Source organism: Euprymna scolopes, chromosome 33 (genome assembly GCF_053919585.1).
Source record: "Euprymna scolopes isolate OS-2025 chromosome 33, ASM5391958v1, whole genome shotgun sequence".
NCBI lineage: Eukaryota > Metazoa > Mollusca > Cephalopoda > Sepiida > Sepiolidae > Euprymna > Euprymna scolopes.
The window spans coordinates 1690001-1714131 of NC_136514.1; the positions used below are offsets into that span (position 1 = coordinate 1690001).

The 24131-nt window shown below is 32.3% G+C and overlaps 1 protein-coding gene across 1 annotated transcript in view; it reads right to left on the reverse strand.

The window, feature by feature from the left end:
* LOC145258088 (UPAR/Ly6 domain-containing protein qvr-like) overlaps positions 1-22665 on the reverse strand; it is a 175843-nt gene extending 153178 nt beyond the window's left edge. The window contains exon 1 of the mRNA XM_080115817.1: positions 22066-22665. Within this exon, the coding sequence (XP_079971943.1) occupies positions 22066-22129 (64 nt within the window). The 5' untranslated portion in view covers positions 22130-22665. The remainder of the gene's footprint in view (positions 1-22065) is intronic.
* Between the last annotated feature and the right edge of the window lie 1466 nt (positions 22666-24131).

Genomic DNA, 24131 nt, shown 5'->3' on the forward strand with positions numbered 1-24131 from the left:
TATAATAAATTATGGGGTTTATCTATTTTATTTTTACTTTCATCATATTTTGCTTTGGTTTTGATACACCCAAATTCGAAGCTATCGCTTTACAACCCTTCCTTTTCATAAACTATCATACTTTCATAAATCAGAGTCCATTTTCTGTAGGCTGTTTTTGAATTCAGTCAACGACGGGTACTTTTGTTTGTATATATATATATATATATATATATATATATATATATATATATATATATATATATATATATATATATATATATAAAGCCATAAACCTTCTAAACCACGACAACCTAATCTCTTCTGACAAAAACACTACTACTCGAACTAAAAATATCAATCAAGTTCTCATCAATAACAGATTTTCAAACTACATAGTCAACCAGAAAATAAAACCAATGCTCCAGAACTAAATAAACAAAAAACAAAAACAAAAAACACCATCACAAATAGTAATACCCAATCACATCAAAATCCCCGTTTTCTATTGCAACCAGATACAAACAGGATTTAAATTGGAAGAAAAGACCATAAAAATATTTTTCATGGATACGTTTCCCCCACTAACAACAATAACCTTAGACTTATTATATATTATAAAAAATAAAAAATTCAAAATCTAGTTGTAAAAAACAATACCTTCCCTATCCTCAAACCTCTAGAATGAACCAAAGTCACCTATAAATTCAAATGCCCGCTGGGAGAGTGTAACTACTACTACTACTACTACTACTACTACTACTACTACTACTACTACTACTACTACTACTACTACTACTACTACTACTACAAACAATAATTACGTTAGTTACGTCGGTTACACAACGATCACGTTATCCTGCTGCCTTACGATGCATAATGTAGAATGTAGTGCTATATTACAACATTTACAGGAAAAAAAGCATAACTGCCCTCTCCCCCTCCGAAGTTTGAACAATTTTAGTCAGCAACACACAAATAATGCACCATGAAAACAACGTTAAAAAATTAAAAAAATTTAAAAGCAGTATATATAATAATTCAGAAACCTGTCCTAAATATTTTTCAAACCAGCCAAAACATTTTACAGTGCCTATCGTAACTCCCTCCCTCCTTTCTGACGTTACCTTCATCTCAGAACTAGACGCTTTCTCACTCCCCACTGGGCACAAACGGCTTTGCATGCATTAAATGTTTTCCGACTACTACTGTTTCTAGCACTCGCCCGTACAGCACAACCAACACTTACGCATTCCTGACGATGTCTTGATGAAAGACGAAAAGCAAAAAAAAAAAAAAAATGCGACATGCTTTGAAGAGACAAATCTAACTATGGGACATTTATTAATACTTTTCGTTTATACACAAAAAACATCAGAAAAATTGAAAAAATAAACAAATGGTATAACTAAACAAAAGCTTTTTGTTATTTAACAATGTTATATATATATATATTATTATTATAATTATTATTATTATTATTATTATTATTATTAAAAAAAATGATTGGATCTGGGAATCTTAAGTAGGACAACCCCAGGTACGTTTGCCGTATTATGGTGAACGAGAACCCTAGCTAGGATTAGCATAGACCAACCAAAGGTGCAGTAATGAGTATGACCATAGATCTCCCCTCCTCAATTTTTGTGTGACCTTGTGCTTAATTTTTTGTTTTGTACAATTCTGCAGAATAAAACATATATAACTTAAAATATATTTAAGCGTATTTTACGACCGTGCAACGCCGGGCGTCCCCTGCTAGTATTTAATAAAAAATGAATACAAATATTTTTTTTCTTTGCTATTCGTTTGTCGTATGAGGCGCGCCATTGTTGATCATAGCGAAAAACTATTGCTATTTCCGGCTCGACACATTGCAACGATGAACACAATTTATTCAATTGTTTGCTTATGTATTTATCTATCATCTCTTCTGGGTAACAATGCCATCTTTCGTATGTTATATATGAATACATTATTAACAAAAAATAACGATAATTCATGTAATAACACACTAATCCATTTCATGTTCGCACCTATGGCATCACCTTTTGCACGTGCTGTTAAAAATAAAAATGTTCAATTATAGAGGGAAGTAGTGAGCATTCTTTCGTGCTGTGTCAAAATTCGGCTCACAAAATATGTTGCAATTTTATATGAACGTCGTAAAAAAAAACTAGTTCTTAAATTCAACAATAAATTGCAACATTTAATATACAAAAAGTTTGGGTGCATCACAAACTCAAATATTGGCAAAAACGTCTTAAACCTATTTTCCCATGCTTTATCTCCTTTTGCGCTTTTAATAGTTGATCATGGTTTAGACTTTTGTATTCCATTGCCCTGTGTTAAACGGGAAAAGCTATTTTCCGAATCTGAACTTCTCATTGCCCAAGCAGAGAGACTTTCACCAGTCTCTGAAATTAAAGTAAGAGATTTTAAAGCAAGATTAAACGACCTTGCTCTCAGCTATGCAAGTAAACCAATATCCCTTTCAGAATTAAAATGGCGCAAAGAACATTGTGCAGTTATTAAAACTCTACGAGAAAATCGTTAGTCATTACTAGACTGGATAAAGGTTCAGACGTTGTTGTAATCATCATAATTATGACAAAATGTCTGTCATACTAAATGACACGGAGAAATTTATAAAATTGGGCCCTGTCGCAACTCATGATTCAACAATCTCTTTAGAAACCAAACTCCAAAAGAAATTAGTTAAGTGTACTTCCTTTTATCATAGCTAGTGAGATTAAACCCTCAGGATCGACCCATCCAAGGTTATACGGTTTACCTAAAACTCACAAAGCGAGTATCCCTTTAAGGCCCATTTTATCTATGGTAGTGTCATCACAGCAAAAGGTTGAAAATGGATCTTTAATATTTTGCAACCAGTATTAGAACATTATAATAAATACTGTCTTAAAAATTCATTTGATTTTGCAGACTTTATTCAAAAGTCTAAGTCTGCTTCTAAATTTATGTGTTTTTATGACATTAGCAACCTATTTACTTGTGCCCCAATTTTAGAGACTATAGATATCTGTATAGATTTTTTTATATTGTAGCCAGATATTGTATTGTATTATATTATTATAGTATATTATTATTGCATTATATTGTAGCCTCCTCCCATTTTTTGAATGCATATCCGTTAAGTTGATGAAAATTGCCACTACATCCGTTGAATGTAATGTATCGGCAAATAGAAGGTGTGTCCATGGGCTCAGTCCTGGGGCTGATAATGGCGGATATCTTCGTGGGTTTCCATGAAAAACTATTACTTTCTTGACCCATGAAACCATTAGTCTATTTTCGATATGTGGATAACACATTTTGTCTCTTCAATAACCAAACAAAGGCAAATAATTGTTTTCTCCTTACTCAATAAAATACATCTCGCGTTAAAGTATACTTATGAAAGAGAGTGTAACTCGTCCATTGTTTTCTTGATGTATTCGTAACAAAAACACATCTTGTTACCTTACATTAATATACCGTAAATCCACATTTACGGGACTGTATACATGCTGGGATTCATTTTGACTCAGAAAACGTAAGATTAATTTAATTTGGATCCCAACACATGATTTGTTCTAAATCAAAATTAGATGAGGAATTTAAAATGATTACTGATACCCTATCCAAGAATGGATATCCTCTTTATGTGATTATGTCAGTTATGCAAAGAAAAATAACTGATTTTTCTGAAATTAGAGTTAGAACAGTGACTAAATGTCCAAATATATCTTCGTTTACCGAGGTTAGAGAGGAGACAGTAATTCGCCAAACAAATCAGCTCAATGGTTCAAAAATGTTATTTTGCTTCAAATATGCGCGTTGTGTTCTCTACAAAAACCTTAATTCCGTCATCACAAAAAGCTGTTCTACCCTTCCATCATAATAATAATGCAATTTACAATTTTGAATGTAGTTGCAGTGCCCGTCAAACAGCGTTGAGATTGGATGGGAGAGTCTAACAGCACGTACCTACCAAAATCAGAAATGGGACATACTGTGCAATAGATTTACTTGCCAGCACATACGGGTTTTCAATAACTGACCGTCTTATGAGAAACCCGTCATGTGCAGCGAACTACAACACGAACTCATTTTCAATTCTGAGTCGTGCTCACTCAACATATCATCTAGATATCTTGGAGACTATTCACGTTCGTTTAAGGGGGTCCTCTCTCTGTGATTAGAGGGAATATCGCTTAAGTTTGAGCGTGATTAACCTCTAGGATCGTTGAACAAAATATCACAACGTTGCTATATTTTAATCGCTTCCCTTTTTTTACCATGAACAGAACGCAACGTAACTTTATTTTAATGATGTACATATTTTTTATTTTTATTTTTTAAATCCCTCGATACAGCTTGGAAAAAGCAAAGGTGAAACCCGGTCACTTTATTTTGCTTTCCTTTTCTTCCGTGTTTTACGTATTTTACTTTTATTCATAAATAATAAGTCTTCCCTTCATGATTGAAATGCATATAGTGTAGTATTATAATAATTATAATTCTCCAAGTTCCAAATATCAAGTTTTCTCAATTGGTCAGTTATTACCTTTCAAACGGTATCCATTACAATATTGTTTTGCATTGCGACTTACAGATCTGCAAAATTATGTTATTGCTGCATATTTAATCACGTACTTACCAGATGTTTACCTAACAAAAAACTTTTAAAAAAAACACACAATTTTCAACAAATTACATGATTCAAGTAATCGACACACTCTGCCGTTCCTTCTCAGTTACGCAGTTTATTATATTACAATATATATGCTCTGGAACCCCCCAAACGGTACTCATTTAGCCTGAACTTTTTTCGAAATTTATAAAATTTATATAAAAAAGATTTTTTTTCCATTATATTTATGAGACAGATTTTTATAATCCATTACGATTGGTATAAACAACCAAAGTACGTTTTCAAGTAAATAAATGATTAACATATGGTTGGTGTATTTATATACATTAGCAGTGGTGGCAAAAATAAATGTCGTTTATATATATATATATATATATATATATATATATATATATATATATATATATATATATATATATGCGCGAAGCTCGCGGTTTGTTTACAAACAAACGTTTGAGCCCTCTACGAGCGGCGGACTGATGTTTATTTAAATAGACATTCGGACAGATTGATTTGCGGCCACCGCTTCCGTAGTCAGGGGGTAGGACTGCCGACTGTCATCACGACGGTTCTAGGTTCGATCCTCGGCTTGGGATAGGTGTTAGTCTAGCGGCACTGATGAGTTGTGAAACAACGAAACAGATCTGTCTGTCGATAACTAAAATATATTTTATATATATATATATATATATATATATATATATATGGGGGGAAGAGATAGAGAGAGAGAGATAGAGAGAGAGAGAGAGATGTTATACACACATGCACATTTGTTTTTTCTTTTGTGTTTTCAGATACAATGAGTACTTAGCAAAAAGCTCATTTGAGTATTATTTGAGATTTGAACGGCATAAAATCCTCGAAAATTAATCAAATAAATAAATAAATAAATAAACAAATAAACAAATTACACGATTAAAAGAAATGTATGTCATCGAATATGTTTATATCAAATTCGAAACGAAATTGAAAAAAAAATCTGAGGAAATATTTTAAGCCGGAAACAAAAAATTACGTTTAAAATTCGACGGCCCAAACAAAAACGCGAACAAACAGACGAATACAAGGACAGATAACGAATGTGGGCATGGCAGTAGGGGGTGGGGAAACAAGAAAAACAAAACAAAAAACAAAAAAAACAGTTGCACACTACTTCTGCATTTTTGTCGTGAAATTTATTTAACAATGTGCGTGTACAAAACACACACACCATATATATATATATATATATATATATATATATATATATATATATATATATATATATATATATATATATATATATATATATACACAAATACAGATATAAACATCAGTTTGGACAACAATATATATATATATATATGTGTGTGTGAAGCCTTGACTGTCATTTGGGCGGTCGGGTTTCAATCCTGACGAGGCAGTTGCCTGTCTAGCCACATCGATGAGCTGTGAAACAGCGAAACAGTACTGTATGTGGATTAATATATATATATATATATATGCATACAGGGTGTCCCAATAAAATGTATACACTCTTTTAAATTATCTACATTTGCAACATGAATACGCTATGACACGTTCCCAAGAGATGTTTAGGAATACAGAATGGCACTTCCAGCAGGAAGGAGCACTTCTCCACTATCATCATGACGTAAGAGCATACCTTGATAGTCACCTGCAAAGCAGATTGTTAGGACGAAGTGGATTATCGAGTACTGTCCACATTCACCGGATTTGATCTCACTCTCAATGAATTTTTCTCTTTTTGGGGGTGGGTGGGTAGTAGCATGTTAAAAACAGGGTTCACACCTCAAAACGAGCTACAATGAATGAGTTGAAAGCAATCATTGAAAGAAGATGTGTCAACTTACCAACTGAACTGATTAGGAACGTTTTCGATTCAATCAGTGAGCGTGTCAGCTGTTCATGGACCACAATAGCCAATAATTTGAACACTTTCGATAGTTAACTGGTTTCTATATTTGTTCACAGTTTTTTGATGCATGAAACTTTTCTTTCTTATAATAAATGTTGGTTTTATGGTTATTTAAAGAGTGTGTACATTTTGTTGGGCCCCCCCTCTCTCTCTATCTCTCTCTCTCTCTCTCTCTCTCTCTCTCTATATATATATATATATATATATATATATATATATATATATATAATTTTAAGGGGATTAGAACGACAGTCTAAAGAGCAGAATATATTTTAATGTATTAGTAAATTCATTAATACAACTAAAATAAAATTAAAAAAAAAACAGTGCTCGTTGTAAATCGTTGCAGATATATAATAAGCTCGATAGGCATATATATCCTAGAGCTATTTTAATATTGAGTAAGATGATTGATAATTTGTAATTAAAATTAAAAATTAAAAATTGGTTTCACAAGAAAGAACAAGCAAAATCAATAAATTATACGATCGTTTCGGAAACGATGTTTTTATTGAGATAGACTTGTGCAATAATTGTCTATCTCAATAAAAACATCGTTTCCGAAACGATCGTACAATTTATAGATTTTGTTGGTTCTTCCTTGTGAAAATTATAAAATTATCTTACTCAATATATATATATATATATATATATATATATATATATATAGTAAGTTATAAAATATATATGGCGATTAAGCTACACTGAATATTCCGCATTTCATCCGCTCTAGAACTCTTCAGGTTTATGCACGAATTTTGTGGTTGTTTGTCGTTTTTATATATGCATCTTCTATTGAGATTTGGCTGATAGGAAGGGCGCGGTGGATACTAGAAAGCTGATTGGTTAACTAAAATCTCAATAGAAGATGCGTATATAAAAGCGAAAAACAACCACAAAATTCGTGCATAAGCCTGAAGAATCCTAGAGTGGATGAAACGCGGATTATTTAGTGTAGCTTAATCGCCATATACATTTTATAACTTACTAACTAGCTCTACCTACATATTGAGCACTTTTGAAGTAAATACTTAAAGTTTACGCATAAATTTTTACTTTCGTATATTAATTTTATGTGAGTAAATGAAGTAGTTATATATATATATATATATAAAATGCAAACATGCAAAGTAATACTTACTCAATATTTTTATGAAGCTCAATGTAACTATAGAACACATATAAATAAATGACAAAAGTCTATATTCCAAATTTCAAGATATTAACCATCTTACTGTTTATTTCTTTAAATATAGTGGCATGCATAATTCTTGACAGCACAATTTTCGTAGCACAGTACTATTCATGTTATTATTATGTCAATTCTTGAATTTATTTTGCCCTTATTTCATCAGTAGAAAAATCACTTATCAACTTCAAAAGAACATGTAGTCATATGGCAGGATTACAAAATCTGAAAATTTAATGGCTGGATGGAAAACCATCGAATTTCCTATCAAAGTCAGATGCTGAGGTTTTATTGCGAATTCGACCTTCACGTTCTTTAATAATTTTGGTCTTTCGCCATCAGACAAAAAAAAATACAATACAAGACAAGGCTCTATCTACATCATCGTGGATGTGGGAATCTCACAAATTGATAAAAATTCAACAAAGTCTGGTGGTATCGTTGGGTACTGCTGGGGCACTCTGGACTAGTGGTAATGATGCTTCAGCCCTGAAACTATGCCTGAACTCAGAGTCATCATCTGATGAAGGTTTTGTTGGAAGCAATGCTGCTGTAAAAGCAACAGTTGTATAAACACACACACACACACACACACACACATACATACATACACACACACACACATATATATATACACACACACAAACACATATATACACACACACATATATACACACACACACACACAAACACAAACACATATATATACACACACACACGCACACATATATATATACACACACACACGCACATATATATATACACACACACACATGCACATATATATATACACAAACTCACACACACACACACACATATATATACACACACACACGCACATATATATATAAAGTTTATTATTTCATATATATACATATAATATTATAAGGTAATATAATATGCTGTGTGAAGATTTTCAGTATTTGCTTCAACAGTGCTCAATACATGAGTAGAGCCGAGCAGTACGCACAACCCAATGATTCCTTGGGGGAATAAAACACCAACGACTCTGTGCTTCTTAGTGACGCGCAATATGGTTTCCGTTCTGCAAGATCTACAGCAAATGAGCTAACGGTTATATCTCATAGGATTAGTGAATCTTTTGACAAAGGCTTCCTTTCTAAGGCAATTGCTCTTGACATATCAAAGGCCTTCGATAAGGTATGGCATAAAGGCCTACTTCACAAGATTTCCAGCTATGTTTAACTGAAATTAATGCTGGAGTCCCTCAGGGGTTCATCCTGGGCCCAACTCTCTTCTTGATCTACATCAATGATCTCCCAAAACACATACTTAAATCATTCATTGACATCTATGCTGATGACACGACCATCAATGGCAACACATCAAAGGCTGCAAATGACAAAGTTCTCTCTGATTCTCTCTCCTCTAAAAGCATGTGATACAGTGGGGGAAGAGTTGGCTGGTTACTTTTAATGCATCTAAAACCAAGCTCCTATCTTTACATCATAAACGCTCTGATCCCCATCTGGCATAAATTGAAATGGATGGCTCTCGTCTTGGGGAGGCTCCATGTTTTGACAAGCTCCTGGGTTTGAACTTTTCTCCTGATCTGAAGTGGAACATGTACATCAAATCTGTTGCCAAGGTCGCTGGGAAAATAGCGGGGTCCTTCTACCGCTCCAGAAGATATCTCACTACTGATGCAATTCTCTATCCATATAAAAGCTAAGTACGTCCAAGGATGGCGTACTGCTGCCACATCTGCACAGGAGCTGCTAAAAATAGCCTACCCTGCCTTGATAGAGTACAAACTAGACTTCATGGCTTAGTGGAGGATGCCCTTTTCTCTTCCCTGCAACATCTCTCCCACAGAAGAGACGTTGCGAACCTGTCTTTATTTTATCGTTATTTCTATGGCAAGATCTCGTCTGAGCTCCAATCTCTGGTCCCTCCTCGCCAATCTTTCATGATAAATACCCGTCTGGCTGAAACTACTGTCAATAATTTTCCCCACTCTTTATCTGTGGCTAAATAAAAACGTAGATTCCATGAACAAAGCTTCTTTCTTAGAAGTGCATGCCAGTGGAACTCTCTTTCGTGTGCCTGTTTCCCACCTAACTACAACTTGGATGTCTTCAAGTCCATCATAAACAAATTCCTGATGAACCGCCCCCTTAAGTAAGACACTTTATCAAATCTCCAATAATAATGATTACTACAATATTATCTCATTAATTACTGTACACGCAATAACCCTTATCCCTTAGTGGCTTCCAGGCCTTGATAAGTGATGACTACTTTGTAAAACAAAAAAATAAACGGCTTTGAAACCTAGTAGGTTTTGCTTTTTTTTTCCCCCTCCGGTCTCTAAAGTTGTGAGCTTGGCTCTACTCTATTGTTTTTTTTTTTTCAGGGCAAGTGCTCGTCTGGGCTCCAATCTATGCTAAGCTTTCACAAAAAACACTCGACTAGCTACAACCACTATCAAGAGTTTCCCCCATTCTCTACCTGTACGTAAATCTAAACGTAGATTCCACGAATACAGCTTTTTTCCAAGAAATGCCCGCCTGTGGGCCACTGTTCAATTAGCTTGCTTCCCGACCAACTACAGTATGGTAGCCTTCAATGCAAACAAGTTTCTGCTAAACTGTCTTCTTAAATAATCAAATTGTACCCGACTTACACGATTAATGATTACTATGCTACCACCTAACTATCATTAAATCTTATCCTCGAGTGGCCTTCGGGTCTTGATAAGTGGTAACTCCCTCGTAAAAATATATATATATATATATATATATATATATATGTATATATATATATATATATATTTGTGTTGGGATGATCAATCGGAATTGAGAATTGGAAAATTTGGAACTTTTTCGGATAACGGAGCTGGTATTGGAATCGGAAAAAGTTGTGCCAATTTTCCGATGCCAAAAACGATTCGTTCAATTGTCTTTTTTATTTTCCAAACAAAATCTTCCACTGCTGGTAATAATGACCAAATAATAAATACTACTACCAGTAAAACAACTATAGACCATCCCTTACAAATGTGTTTTCACGTTTGAGAAAATATTTGTACATAAACCATGTATTTTATGGTAATCCCTTACAAATGTGTTTTCACGTTTGAGAAAATATTTGTACATAAACCATGTATTTTATGGTAATCCCTTACAAATGTGTTTTCACGTTTGAGAAAATATTTGTACATAAACCATGTATTTTATGGTAATCCCTTACAAATGTGTTTTCACGTTTGAGAAAATATTTGTACATAAACCATGTATTTTATGGTAATCCCTTACAAATGTGTTTTCACGTTTGAGAAAATATTTGTACATAAACCATGTATTTTATGGTAATCCCTTACAAATGTGTTTTCACGTTTGAGAAAATATTTGTACATAAACCATGTATTTTATGGTAATCCCTTACAAATGTGTTTTCACGTTTGGGAAAATATTTGTACATTAACCATGTATTTTATGGTAATCCCTTACAAATGTGTTTTCACGTTTGAGAAAATATTTGTACATTAACCATGTATTTTATGGTAATCCCTTACAAATGTGTTTTCACGTTTGAGAAAATATTTGTACATAAACCATGTATTTTATGGTAATCCCTTACAAATGTGTTTTCACGTTTGAGAAAATATTTGTACATAAACCATGTATTTTATGGTAATCCCTTACAAATGTGTTTTCACGTTTGAGAAAATATTTGTACATTAACCATGTATTTTATGGTAATCCCTTACAAATGTGTTTTCACGTTTGAGAAAATATTTGTACATTAACCATGTATTTTATGGTAATCCCTTACAAATGTGTTTTCACGTTTGAGAAAATATTTGTACATTAACCATGTATTTTATGGTAATCCCTTACAAATGTGTTTTCACGTTTGAGAAAATATTTGTACATTAACCATGTATTTTATGGTAATCCCTTACAAATGTGTTTTCACGTTTGAGAAAATATTTGTACATAAACTATGTATTTTATGGTAATTCCTTACAAATGTGTTTTCACGTTTGAGAAAATATTTGTACATAAACCATGTATTTTATGGTAATCGGGAAAAATAACAACTTTAAATTCTAAATATATCAGAATATGAAGTGGTACAGTATCGGTAATTGTATCGGAATTGGGAAAGATATTGGAATTGTCCCATCATTGCCATGTATATATACATACACACATTATATATACATATTTATGTTATATATATATATAATATATATATATATATATATATATATGTATGTTATAATATATATATATATACATATTTGTTATATTTATAATATATAATATAAATTTATTTTATATATATATAATATATATACATATATATGTATTACATATTTAATATGATATATAATATATATATATATATATATACATACATACACACATTATATATATGTATGTTATAATATATATATATATATATATACATATTTGTTATATTTATAATATATAATATAAATTTATTTTATATATATATAATATATACATATATATGTATTACATATTTAATATGATATATAATATATATATATATATATATACATACATACACACATTATATATATATATAAAGATATATATGTGTGTATATATATATATCTATATATATATATATATATATCTTGAAATATGTTTATTCAATTAGATTTCACCTTTATTTATACCAAGCATTTAATTTATGAAGCTCAATCTAATTACAGAGCTTATAACAAATAAATGACAAAGTCTATATTCCAAATTTCAAGATGTTGCCCATCTTATAATTTATTCCTTTAAGTATGCTGACATGCACAATTGTTGACAGCACATGTTTCGTAGCGCAAAATCATTCATTTAATTATTATATAAATCAATGAATATATTTTGTTCTTAACTTATATATATATGTGTGTGTGTGTGTGTGTGTGTGTGTGTGTGTGTGTGTGTGTGTGTGTGTGTGTGTGTGAAATAATGTAAAATAAAAAATATATAAACAAATATTTTACTTATTTGAAATTTATAATTTAAATATATTTCGGGATAAAACTCCATCTTTAGTATTTTGTACATCTTTTTTCTTTCTTTTTTCTTCTTCTTTCTGGCCATGTTGTAAAATATTTGTTTATTTTCATCATATTATTGCGTTGCGATTTGACTTTCAAGTGCACCTGATGTGTACTTCATTTTATTCAAATTATATCAACACCTCTATAACGAAACTCACATCTCTGACACACACCCACACCCACACACCCACACACAGATATATATATATATATATATATATATATAAAAGTACCCGTCGTTGACTGGGTTCAAAAACAGTCTACAGAAAATGGACTCTGATTTATGGAAGTTTTTTTTTATTACATTTTCACCCCAAACAAGGCACATTGCCACTTTGGTGTAGGGGGCTACTATCTACTGGGGTACTATATTGGGATTTGGGCAGCAAAGTGTCTGTTCACGTTACACTTGAACCTCTGCACGTCAGTACAGTTGGAGAAGCAGGGACCCGGAATGGAATTCCAAAGTCTAGCGGTTCTGGGGAAGAAACTATTTGAATAGAAAGATCTTTTACAACTAGAGATCTCTACTGTGTGGGGGTGGGATTTAGATTCCTGTCGGGTTTGTTGAGGATGTTTACGTTGTGGGGGCACAAGTGCTTGCAGTTTGTCAGAGCATTCTCTATTAAAATACTTGTAGAACAGGCAGAGGTATGCAACATTTTGTCAATGGAACAGAGGCTGAAGCTTAGATGCCAGTTCAGGGCCTATCAGATTGGCAACTCTCTTTTGAACCTTGTCTAGGAGCGAGAGACTAGTAGCAGATGCACCAGTCCAAATATGACAACAATACACCATACATGGGTGAATGGTGGCCTTATAGAGGTACAGGATACTTTCAGGTGTTAGTAATTTTCTAGCACGGTAGAGAGAGCCTACCTTCTTTGCAGCGGCCCTGGCAATGCTTTCAATGTAATTGTTCCAACTCATGTTTCCTGTGAACGTTAGGCCAAGGAGTTTGAAAGATGTACTCTCAGATGAAGTGTCGTTGGCCATTGCTATTGGTGGTAAAAAAGGTTTCTTGTAATTATCGAAGGAAACTAGTTTGGTCTTGACAGCATTGAATGTGACCATCCATTTTTGTCCCCATTCCACTACAGATTGGAGATCATCCTCTAGTGTTTCTGCCATTTCTTTAGATATGTGTTCATTTGTTTTCCTGTCATGCCTGTTATAGAGCGTGGTGTCATCAGCATATATACCCATCTCAGAGGCAATTTTGTCGAGGAGGTCATTTATGAATATTAGGAACAACAGAGGTCCAAGGATAGACCCTTGGGGCACTCCCGCATTTATATCATATTGTTTAAAACTGAAACATAATTATCAAAGTATACTTACGCAGATAGATATGAAAAGTCTTTATTAAAGTTTGTGCCTATTTTCATTCTATGGAGGCCAGGCGCGAACGTAGACCCCACAATTTTATCATACGATCTCTATTAAAGTTAAAACATACTTATCAAAGTATTCTTATGTACATCTATATCAAAAACACTTGTAAACGTTTTTTTATAAATTTTTTTATTTCCATAATTTGGGGGCCAGGCGTGAACGCAGATCCTACAATTTTTATGAACTACCGTTCTGCCAGATCAAACATAGCCATTCCTGATCCTCGATACATCTTCTATCATTATATGTAATCAGTTTTTTAAAATAGTCAACCACATAGGAGCCTATTCGTGACCACACACACACACACACACACACACACACACACACACACACACACACACACACACACACGCACGCACGCACACACGCACACACACACACGCACACACACACACGTTCAGCTTTATATTATAGATATGTATACTTTTTTTTCGAACGAGAAATAGTCGTTGATTTACAAATGAATTCATAGCATCTCTCCTCATAACGTCTAATATCCTTTGAATTCTTGTTCTCTCTTTAATTAATAATATCGTTGGAATTCAAAATATTGGACAGTTAAAGGCGCGTTTCTTCATTTTTATTTACTGTTTACTTTTTAATTTTTCGTTTATATGTGTATATGTACCGTGTGCATGTGTGTATGTGCATACTTATATGTATATGTATTTAAAAATGACGCGGCACCTTTTCATTGGCTATACCTCCTCCTCCTCCTCCTCCTCCTCCTCCTTCTCCTTCTTCCCCCCCCCCCCCGTGTATGCTCATCACTTTCACTACACTGATGAAGACTGAAGGATCGGTCGAAAATAATGTACTTGTAAAAAAAAAAATTTTTTTTTTCGTAATATTTTGCATTCCTGCATATATGACGTTCAGTTCATCCAAAGAAATTTTTGTTTACAAACAACTGTTTCTGCCCTTTTTCATATCGTTATGTCATAATATTGTTGTGCACCAAATTTGCTAAGTAATCGCAAAGACTCTTCATTAGTGCATCATGACACGCCATAGCTGAGCTGAGAAAATAACAAGACCTGCATAATATTCATTGAATTCACTTTTATTTTTTTTATTATTCCAGTCAAAGGAAACACTCAATATAATATATATATATATATATATATATATATATATATATATATATATATATATATATATATATATATATATATATATATATATATAAAATGATATAAAATAATATAAAAAATCAATATGTTATAAAAATCAATATCATAAAAATATCAATACGAAAATATATATAAACGTTTATACCTTTTTTTCTGGTTATTTCCTATTTGTTGATGTGTAGAAATACAAAATGTTTTTTTGAAATATTTCCTTCTACAAGAATAGAATTTGCGGCCGTGCACTTGGACTCTTCAGCATTTTTTAGATATATGTATATCTATATATCTACAAAAGTGAGAATGTGTGTATGTGAGGACACTTCTCAACCTATATACTCTACGGATTTCTGATCTGCAGACTTGAAGTTTGGTGTATAGGATATTCAGACAAATGGAAAAAAAGGCTGCTACGATTAAAAATTGAAAAATTGATACGTGGAGATCGTTGGATTTTTATCTTTATGCAAACTGTCGCACGACTGTGCGTGCATGAAAGGTTCAGATGACAGATTTATTATGTTACAAATAAGTAAGTTTGAAAAAAACGTTTTAAAGGACGTGTCAAGCTGGCCTATTGGTTATCGTACTTGGCTCACTGTCTTTAGATTCTGGATTTAATCTCAACACGAGTATTTTCTTTTTCACTTAGAAAAAACATAATACAGGCATGCACATGTTTCAGTTTCTGTATGAATTAAAATATAATATTTGTGTATATTTTACGACCGGGCAACACCAAATGGCCTGTAAGTACACACACACACACACACACACACACACACACACACACACACACACACACACACACACACACACACATATATATATGTGTGTGTGTGTGTACACACACACATATATATATATATCACACACACACACACATATACACACACATATATATATATATATATATATATATATATATATATATATATATATATATATATATGAGCAAGCAATTAATAAAATATGTTAAAAAACACTTTGAAATGAGTTAAAAACATATTTAATCTGAAAAGAAAACACTAGATAAATGGATAGTCCTTAATCTGCGGAGTTTCGAAGAAATACTTTCCTTCTCATCAGAGGGTAGGAATTAGCAAAATGCGGGATCGGATTTTGCATGCAGAAGTATTTGATGAAACAACAAGTAAGTCAAAGATCTTACTTGAAAACAAAAAAAGTGAAGAAGAGGGAATATAGTGAAGAAAAAGGTGATTACACATGAATGGATAGACTATCCATTCATGTGTAATCACCTTTTTCTTCACCATATTCCCTCTGCTTCACTTTTACTGGCTGAGATAATTTTATAAATATTATTTCTTTAATATTTATAATATACTTTAATTTTACCATCTTGGATCATTTTGGTAAATTTAATAGTAATTTATATATATATATATATATATACTCGGGTTTTTTTATATTCAAAAGTAATGGACTAATGAATTCAACGAGGTTGTTAGATAGTGCTCAATAAAAAGAGCTGATAATACTTGTTTATTGTTATATAAACATGCTCACATCCCGCTGCTACAAATAGCCACTTGTTTCAATCAAACAACAGATATCATCAGGCAGCGACTTGACTATTCAAAAGTTCAATGAATAAAGATTATTCATTGAACTTTTGAATAGTCAAGTCGCTGCCTGATGATATCTGTTGTTTGATTGAAACAAGTGGCTATTTGTAGCAGCGGGATGTGAGCATGTTTATATAACAATAAACAAGTATATATATATATATATATATATATATATATATATATATATATGTGTGTGTGTGTGTGTGTGTGTGTGTGTGTGTGTGTGTTGTTTTAACAATAATATATGTCTAATTAGACTTAGACCAATGCTATTGGAGCTTTCTGAATATATATTTAACACAATCGATTTTGACATTCGCTTGAGCTCCACCAATCTATGCTCCCTCCCCATAAAACATTTGAAACAAATACTTGCTTAGCTGAAAATAAAACAAACACTTTTCCTTATTTCTATCTATGCTCAACATTAAACGAACATTTTATGAGCAGAGTTTCTTTCCCAGAACTTTCTGTCTGTGGAACACAATACCATGTGTTGACTTCCCAGCTGACTATAACATGGCCGTCTTCAAGTCTAATATGAATAAATTCTTATTGAGTCGTTCATTTAGATAATCTAACCCTAACCAAATTCCACCATGACTGATCTTTTCTCACCATCTACCTAACCCTCATCCTTGAGTGGCCTATATATATATATATATAAAATATATATATATATATATATATATATATATACTTGTTTATTGTTATATAAACATGCTCACATCCCGCTGCTACAAATAGCCACTTGTTTCAATCAAACAACAGATATCGTCAGGCAGCGACTTGACTATTCAAAAGTTCAATGAAGATTCATTGAACTTTTGAATAGTCAAGTCGCTGCCTGATGATATCTGTTGTTTGATTGAAACAAGTGGCTATTTGTAGCAGCGTGATGTGAGCATGTTTATATAACAATAAACAAGTATTATCAGCTCTTTTTATTGAGCACTATCTAACAACCTCGTTGAATTCATTAGTCCATTACTTTTGAATATAAAAAAACCCGAGTATATATATATATATATATATATATATATATATATATATATATATATATATATATATATATATATATATATATATATTGCTTTGTGTATATGTATTGCTTTGTATACTATTGGAGGAGGATTATACTAATATTCCAACCGTCTTTCATTTCAAATTGCTGTACAACTGATACCAAATTATACGCTAGTCCCGATGTTTTGACTTTGAAGTTGCTGTCTGTGCCTTGTTATGATGCAGAGACTTTATATCAATAAAAATCCATATTGTCTCGGAAACGATCGTACATAGGACTAATGTTTATGTGGAATTCTCAAAACGTATGTAAATGAATACGTTGTAAATTTGTTTGCCTATATATATATATATATATATATATATATATATATATATATATATATATATATATATATATATATAATTTAAAGGAGATTAGAATAATAGTCTAAAGAGCTAAGTGTATTTTAATGTAATAGTGAAATTACTAGTTTAATTAAAATACAGGAAATGCTCGTTGTAATTTAGATATATAATAAGCTCGATAGTTAAATGTCCTAGAGCTAATTCAATATTAAGTAATGTGATTTATAATTTAAAAGTTTTAAAATTTTTTAAAATTAACAATCAAAATTTAATTAAATTAAAAATCAGTTTCATAAGAAGGAACAACAACAAAGTCAATTATCTTTGACTTTGTTGTTGTTCCTTCTTATGAAACTGATTTTTAATTTAATTAAATTTTGATTGTTAATTTTAAAAAATTTTAAAACTTTTAAATTATAAATCACATTACTTAATATATATATATATATATATATATATATATATATATATATATATGTATATATATAGATGTTGTTTTGTTTTGGTTTTAGCGATATGTTTTGAATGAATTCAATTTCGATTTCGAATCTCGCTAGATACAGCCTCTCTGATGAGTCGTAGACGACGAAACACGTGTCAGTGGATAATTACATTTTAAAAATAATATATATATATATATATATATATATATATATATATATATATATATAGTAGAAATGGTAATTAATAAAAACTGAAGAAAGTGCTCAATACTTTTGTAGAGCAAATATGCGTTTTATTTTTTATTACCGTATCTTTCTGTTAAGTTACATTATTGTTTCAGCTACCCGGCCGTTTTTAAGTAGTTAATAAAACATGTTAAAAAAAAATTTGAAAATGAGTTACAAACATATTTAAATTTAAAAAAAGGAAGCACAAAATTAGTGGATAGTCCTTAATCTGCGGAGTTTCAAAGAAATACATCCTTCTCATCAGAGGATACGATTTGGCAAAATGCAGGATCGGATTTTGCTTGCAAAAGTATGTACTACAAGTAAGTCATAGATCTTATTTCATAACAACAAGTGAAGCAGGGCGAATAGGGTGAATAAAAAAGTGATTTCATGTGAATATATAGTCTGGTGAAGAGTAAAGTATCCAGTGACGGTAAAATCCAAAACATTATATATATATATATATATATATATATATATATATATATATATATATATATATATATATATATATATATATTTATATATATATATATATATATATACACACTTTTCAGAATGTGAGAGATTATATACAATTATTTCCACAGCCAAACAACGTCGCAGCCCACAAGAGCCTGTCATGGCTTGGCTGTCATGGCTCTTGTGGGCTGCGACGTTGTTTGGCTGTGGAAATTATATATATATATATATATATATGCTATTGTTTTTGTTTTTTAACGATAAATACGGTTAAATAGTAACTGCACCTTATTTGGACATATATAACATTTTATTTTTAGTATTTTTAAAACAGTAATCTACGTACATGCATGTTTCAAGGTAACTACCTCTTGTCAGCAGGGCTTGACTGTTTCTAGGAATCGAACTATATATATATATATATATATATATATATATATATATATATATATATATATATATATATATATATGCCCCGTCATGGACTCGTTGATTTTAATCGACGTTTTTATATACTGGTAACCTTCCATCGCTCGATGCAATTTATTGTGAATTTTACTTTTCATTTGTCTACTTTCCATCTTCACTCCTATTCACTTTCAACTCACCAACTCCATGAATTCCACCTGAAGATGCTTCGCAGTTGAACTGAAAGCGCTCGTGATAACTGTGAACCTTCCATTAATATTTTTGATTTTGATATAAAAAAGATTATACTAAAAATTGAAAAAAAAAAGAATCATTAAATTATCTCCATTTTATTTAACAATGTTTGCTTGAATAAAAAAATGTTGCCTAAATATACCAATATATATATATATATATATATATATATATATATATATATATATATATATATATATATATATGCAGGGGACGAAAAAGGCCGAAAAAGGAGAAAGAAACAACCTTAGTAGAAGTTAGTGTCCCCAATGATACTGGGTTAAACAGAGATGGAGGGGAAAAGATAACGAAACACAAAAGTCATATGCATGACATGAAAAGAAATTGGAATCTTAGGAAGATTTCTATCATTCCAGTAATTATAAGAGCAACGAGATTCATGAAAAAAGAACTTAAAACTACCTTGCAAGTATACCAGGTGAACCAAGTGCAAGAACGATTCAAGCAATTGCACTTGAAAGGACGATCAGAATCTTAAAAAGATCGCTCGGTTAGGATATATAAGATATCGGGTGAATATTTGACATCCGGTACGATGATTCATGCCTCGCTTGAACATTGTTATATTAGTCTTGCGAAGAATCAACTTCTGTGAATCAGAACCGTGCCGAATGAAGACAATAAGAGAACTTTATTATGATTGGATGATCAGATACACATACACACACATGCACATATACATACACATGCACACATATACACACATGTATACATACACATACATAGATATACACACACATGCACAGATACACAGATACACACATGCACAGATACATACACATGCACATATACACACATGTACACGTACACACATGTACACGTACACTCATGTACACATGCACACACACATATGCACACATGCACAGATACATACACATACACATACACATACACACATGCACATATACTTTCAAATTAGATCATATATATAAACCCTCAATGCGTTAAGTAAAAAAAATCGAAGATCAAATTATAAATGCCGCTTGCTCATTATCAATAAAATAGAGCTGATTTATGCATTTTTAACAATTGCAATACTTTTCAAGTCAAATTCTAAATTAAGATAATACACAAAGGCATTATATATACATATATATATATATATATATATATATATATATATATATATATATATATATATGCGTGTATGTACATACATGGATACGCACACACACACACACACACACACACACACACACACACACACACACGCACACATACATCAGTATTGTTATTTTCATTTATAGAAACGTAGAAAAGCTACACATTAGTGGAACTGTTGCAACCATTAACTTTAATACACACATATTTATATAAATATTAATAGTTACATATTAGAAATTAAAATTTACAAAATTTCTTCTTTAATAAAAAATAAAAAAGATTATTTTCTTATTTCATGGAGTTCGTAAAATTTAATTTCCCCTCGTATATATATATATATATATATATATATATATATATATATATATATATATATATATATATATATATATGTGTGTGTGTGTGTGTGTGTGTGTGTGTGTGTGTGTGTGTGTGTGTGTGTGTATATATATATATATATACACACACACACATATATATATAATTGTTATGACTTATATATATATATATATATATATATATATATATATATATATATATATATATATATATATATATATATATATATATACGAGGGGGAATCAATATAATTAGTAGACATAAACAGAGGGCTCACTGTCAATAATAAAATTTGAATGAAAACCGCATTTAAAATCGGTTCAAACCAAGCATTGCGTTGACTGTCAGTTTCGCGAGAGAGACGATCACTTCGACGTCATCTAATAGAGAATCGGGAAACTGACGGTGACGACAGTGCTCGTTTCAAACCGATGCTAAACGCGTCTTTAATGCAGCTTTCAGTCGCTTTTTTTTTTCTTTTTTTTTTTTTTCGCGTTGGCATTTCTTACCTGCCTGGCATTGCTGGTCGACTCCAAAAACGACGCATACAATTAAATACACGGTAAAATACATATGACGTGTACACGTTGTCCCCTCTTTTTTTGTCAAAAAGGGGGGGGGGCTCTGTTTTTTTATGGCCTTTGTGGACGCATTCAAATATAAATATGTTTTTTTTGTAATAAATAATTTAAACAAAAACTGTTTTTCCTTGTCCGTGGTTTTGTGATGTGCATGTGTGGTATATAATAGCTTTTTTTTCCTTCCTTTTTTTTTTTTGTTTTTGTTCGTTGTTATGTTCACATCAAAACGCAAGGTGCTCTAAAAAAACTGAGCGCCGTCGGGGCCTACGATGACGAAAAAGAAAAAGAAGGGGAAGAAAAGGTCGGTGCACTCCATATGGGACCAGTTTGCTATCTGTCTATCTATCTATCTGTCTTTCTCTCTCCTTTCCTTTCTTTCTTTCACTCTCTCCCTCGGTCTCTTTGACTGGGTAACATTAAATATCGAACACTGAAGACGAACACAGATGACGACAACAACCGAGCAGCAGTAACAATACTGACACCACGACTACTACTATTACTAAGAAAAATACTACTGCTTTTAATAATAATACTAATAATACTACAAGTATAAATAAATAAAACAACGCTATTACCACTACAACTACTACACCTACTAACTATAGCTAGACTCGAATAAATCGAAGAAAACGAATACAACGCTATTCTGACGCGGTTTTCCAACCTCGGAAGATTCGACATAATGTCGTTGATTTTGTTTCGGCTCAAACTGATGATGATAAATATATCGATAGTTTTTTTTTTCTCCAGTAGGAGGGGGGAGGGTCCATTCATACAATACTCGATTGATTGCTTTGCGTTGCTGGTTTGCGGCATATCAACCCTATTGAATATCTAAACTAAACCCAAACTAATTACCTACCATGAACAGCTAGTAGCACTCGTACCTGTTCGACGTAAATACTGCCCGACTAACCTGACAAACAGCAAAATCCCACCCCTTTACCGTGAAGGTCCATAGATGTCGGAAAACTTACTTATAATTGCTTTTCTCGGACTGCTAGACTTTGGAATTTTCTCCCAGTCTCCTACCTCCCTGGCTTTGCAGAAAATTATATATAGTTGAACAGACATTTCAACTTTTTTTTTTTTTTTTTTTTTACAAGGAAGTCACCACTTATCAAGGCCCGGAATCCACTCGGGGATAAGGGTTATTGCGTGATCAATGGGATAATATCGTAGTAATCGCTAGTAATAGAGATCTGATAAAGTGTCTTACTTAAGGGGGCGGTTCAACCGGAATTTGTTTATGTTGGACTTGAAGACATCCAAGTTGTAGTCAGATGGGAAACAGGCAAACGGAAGAGAGTTCTACAGGAGTGCACTTCTAAGAAAGAAACTTTGTTCATGGAATCCACGTTTTGATTTAGGCGCAGATAATGAGTGGGGAAAATTATTGACAGTGGTTTCAGCCAGACGGGTGTTTTTTTTGTGAAAGATTGGCGAAGGAGGACCAGAGAAAGGAGCTCAGACGAACACTTCCCATAGAAATAACGATAAAACAAAGACAGGCTCACAACGTCCCTTCTGTGGGAGAGAGGTTGCAGGGTAGAGAAAAGGGTATCCCCCACTAAGCCACGAAGTCTATTTTGTACTCTGTCAAGGCAGGATAGGCTGTTTGTAGCAGCTCCTGCCCAGATATGGCAGCAATATTCCATCCTTGGACGTACTTGGCTTTTATATAGATAGAGAATTGCATCAGTAGTGAGATATCTACTGGAGCAGTAGAAGGATCCCACCATTTTTCCAGCGACCTTGCCAACAGATTTGATGTACGTGTTCCATTTCCGATCAGGAATAAAGGTCAAACCTAGAAGCTTGTCAAAACATGGAGCCTCCCCAAGACGAGAGCCATCCATTTCAATTGATGCCAGATGGAGATCAGAGCGTTGATGATGTAAAGATAGAAGCTTGGTTTTAGATGCATTAAAAGTAACCAGCCACCTCTTCCCCACTGTACCATGCGCTCAAGATCAGAGGAGAGAGAATCA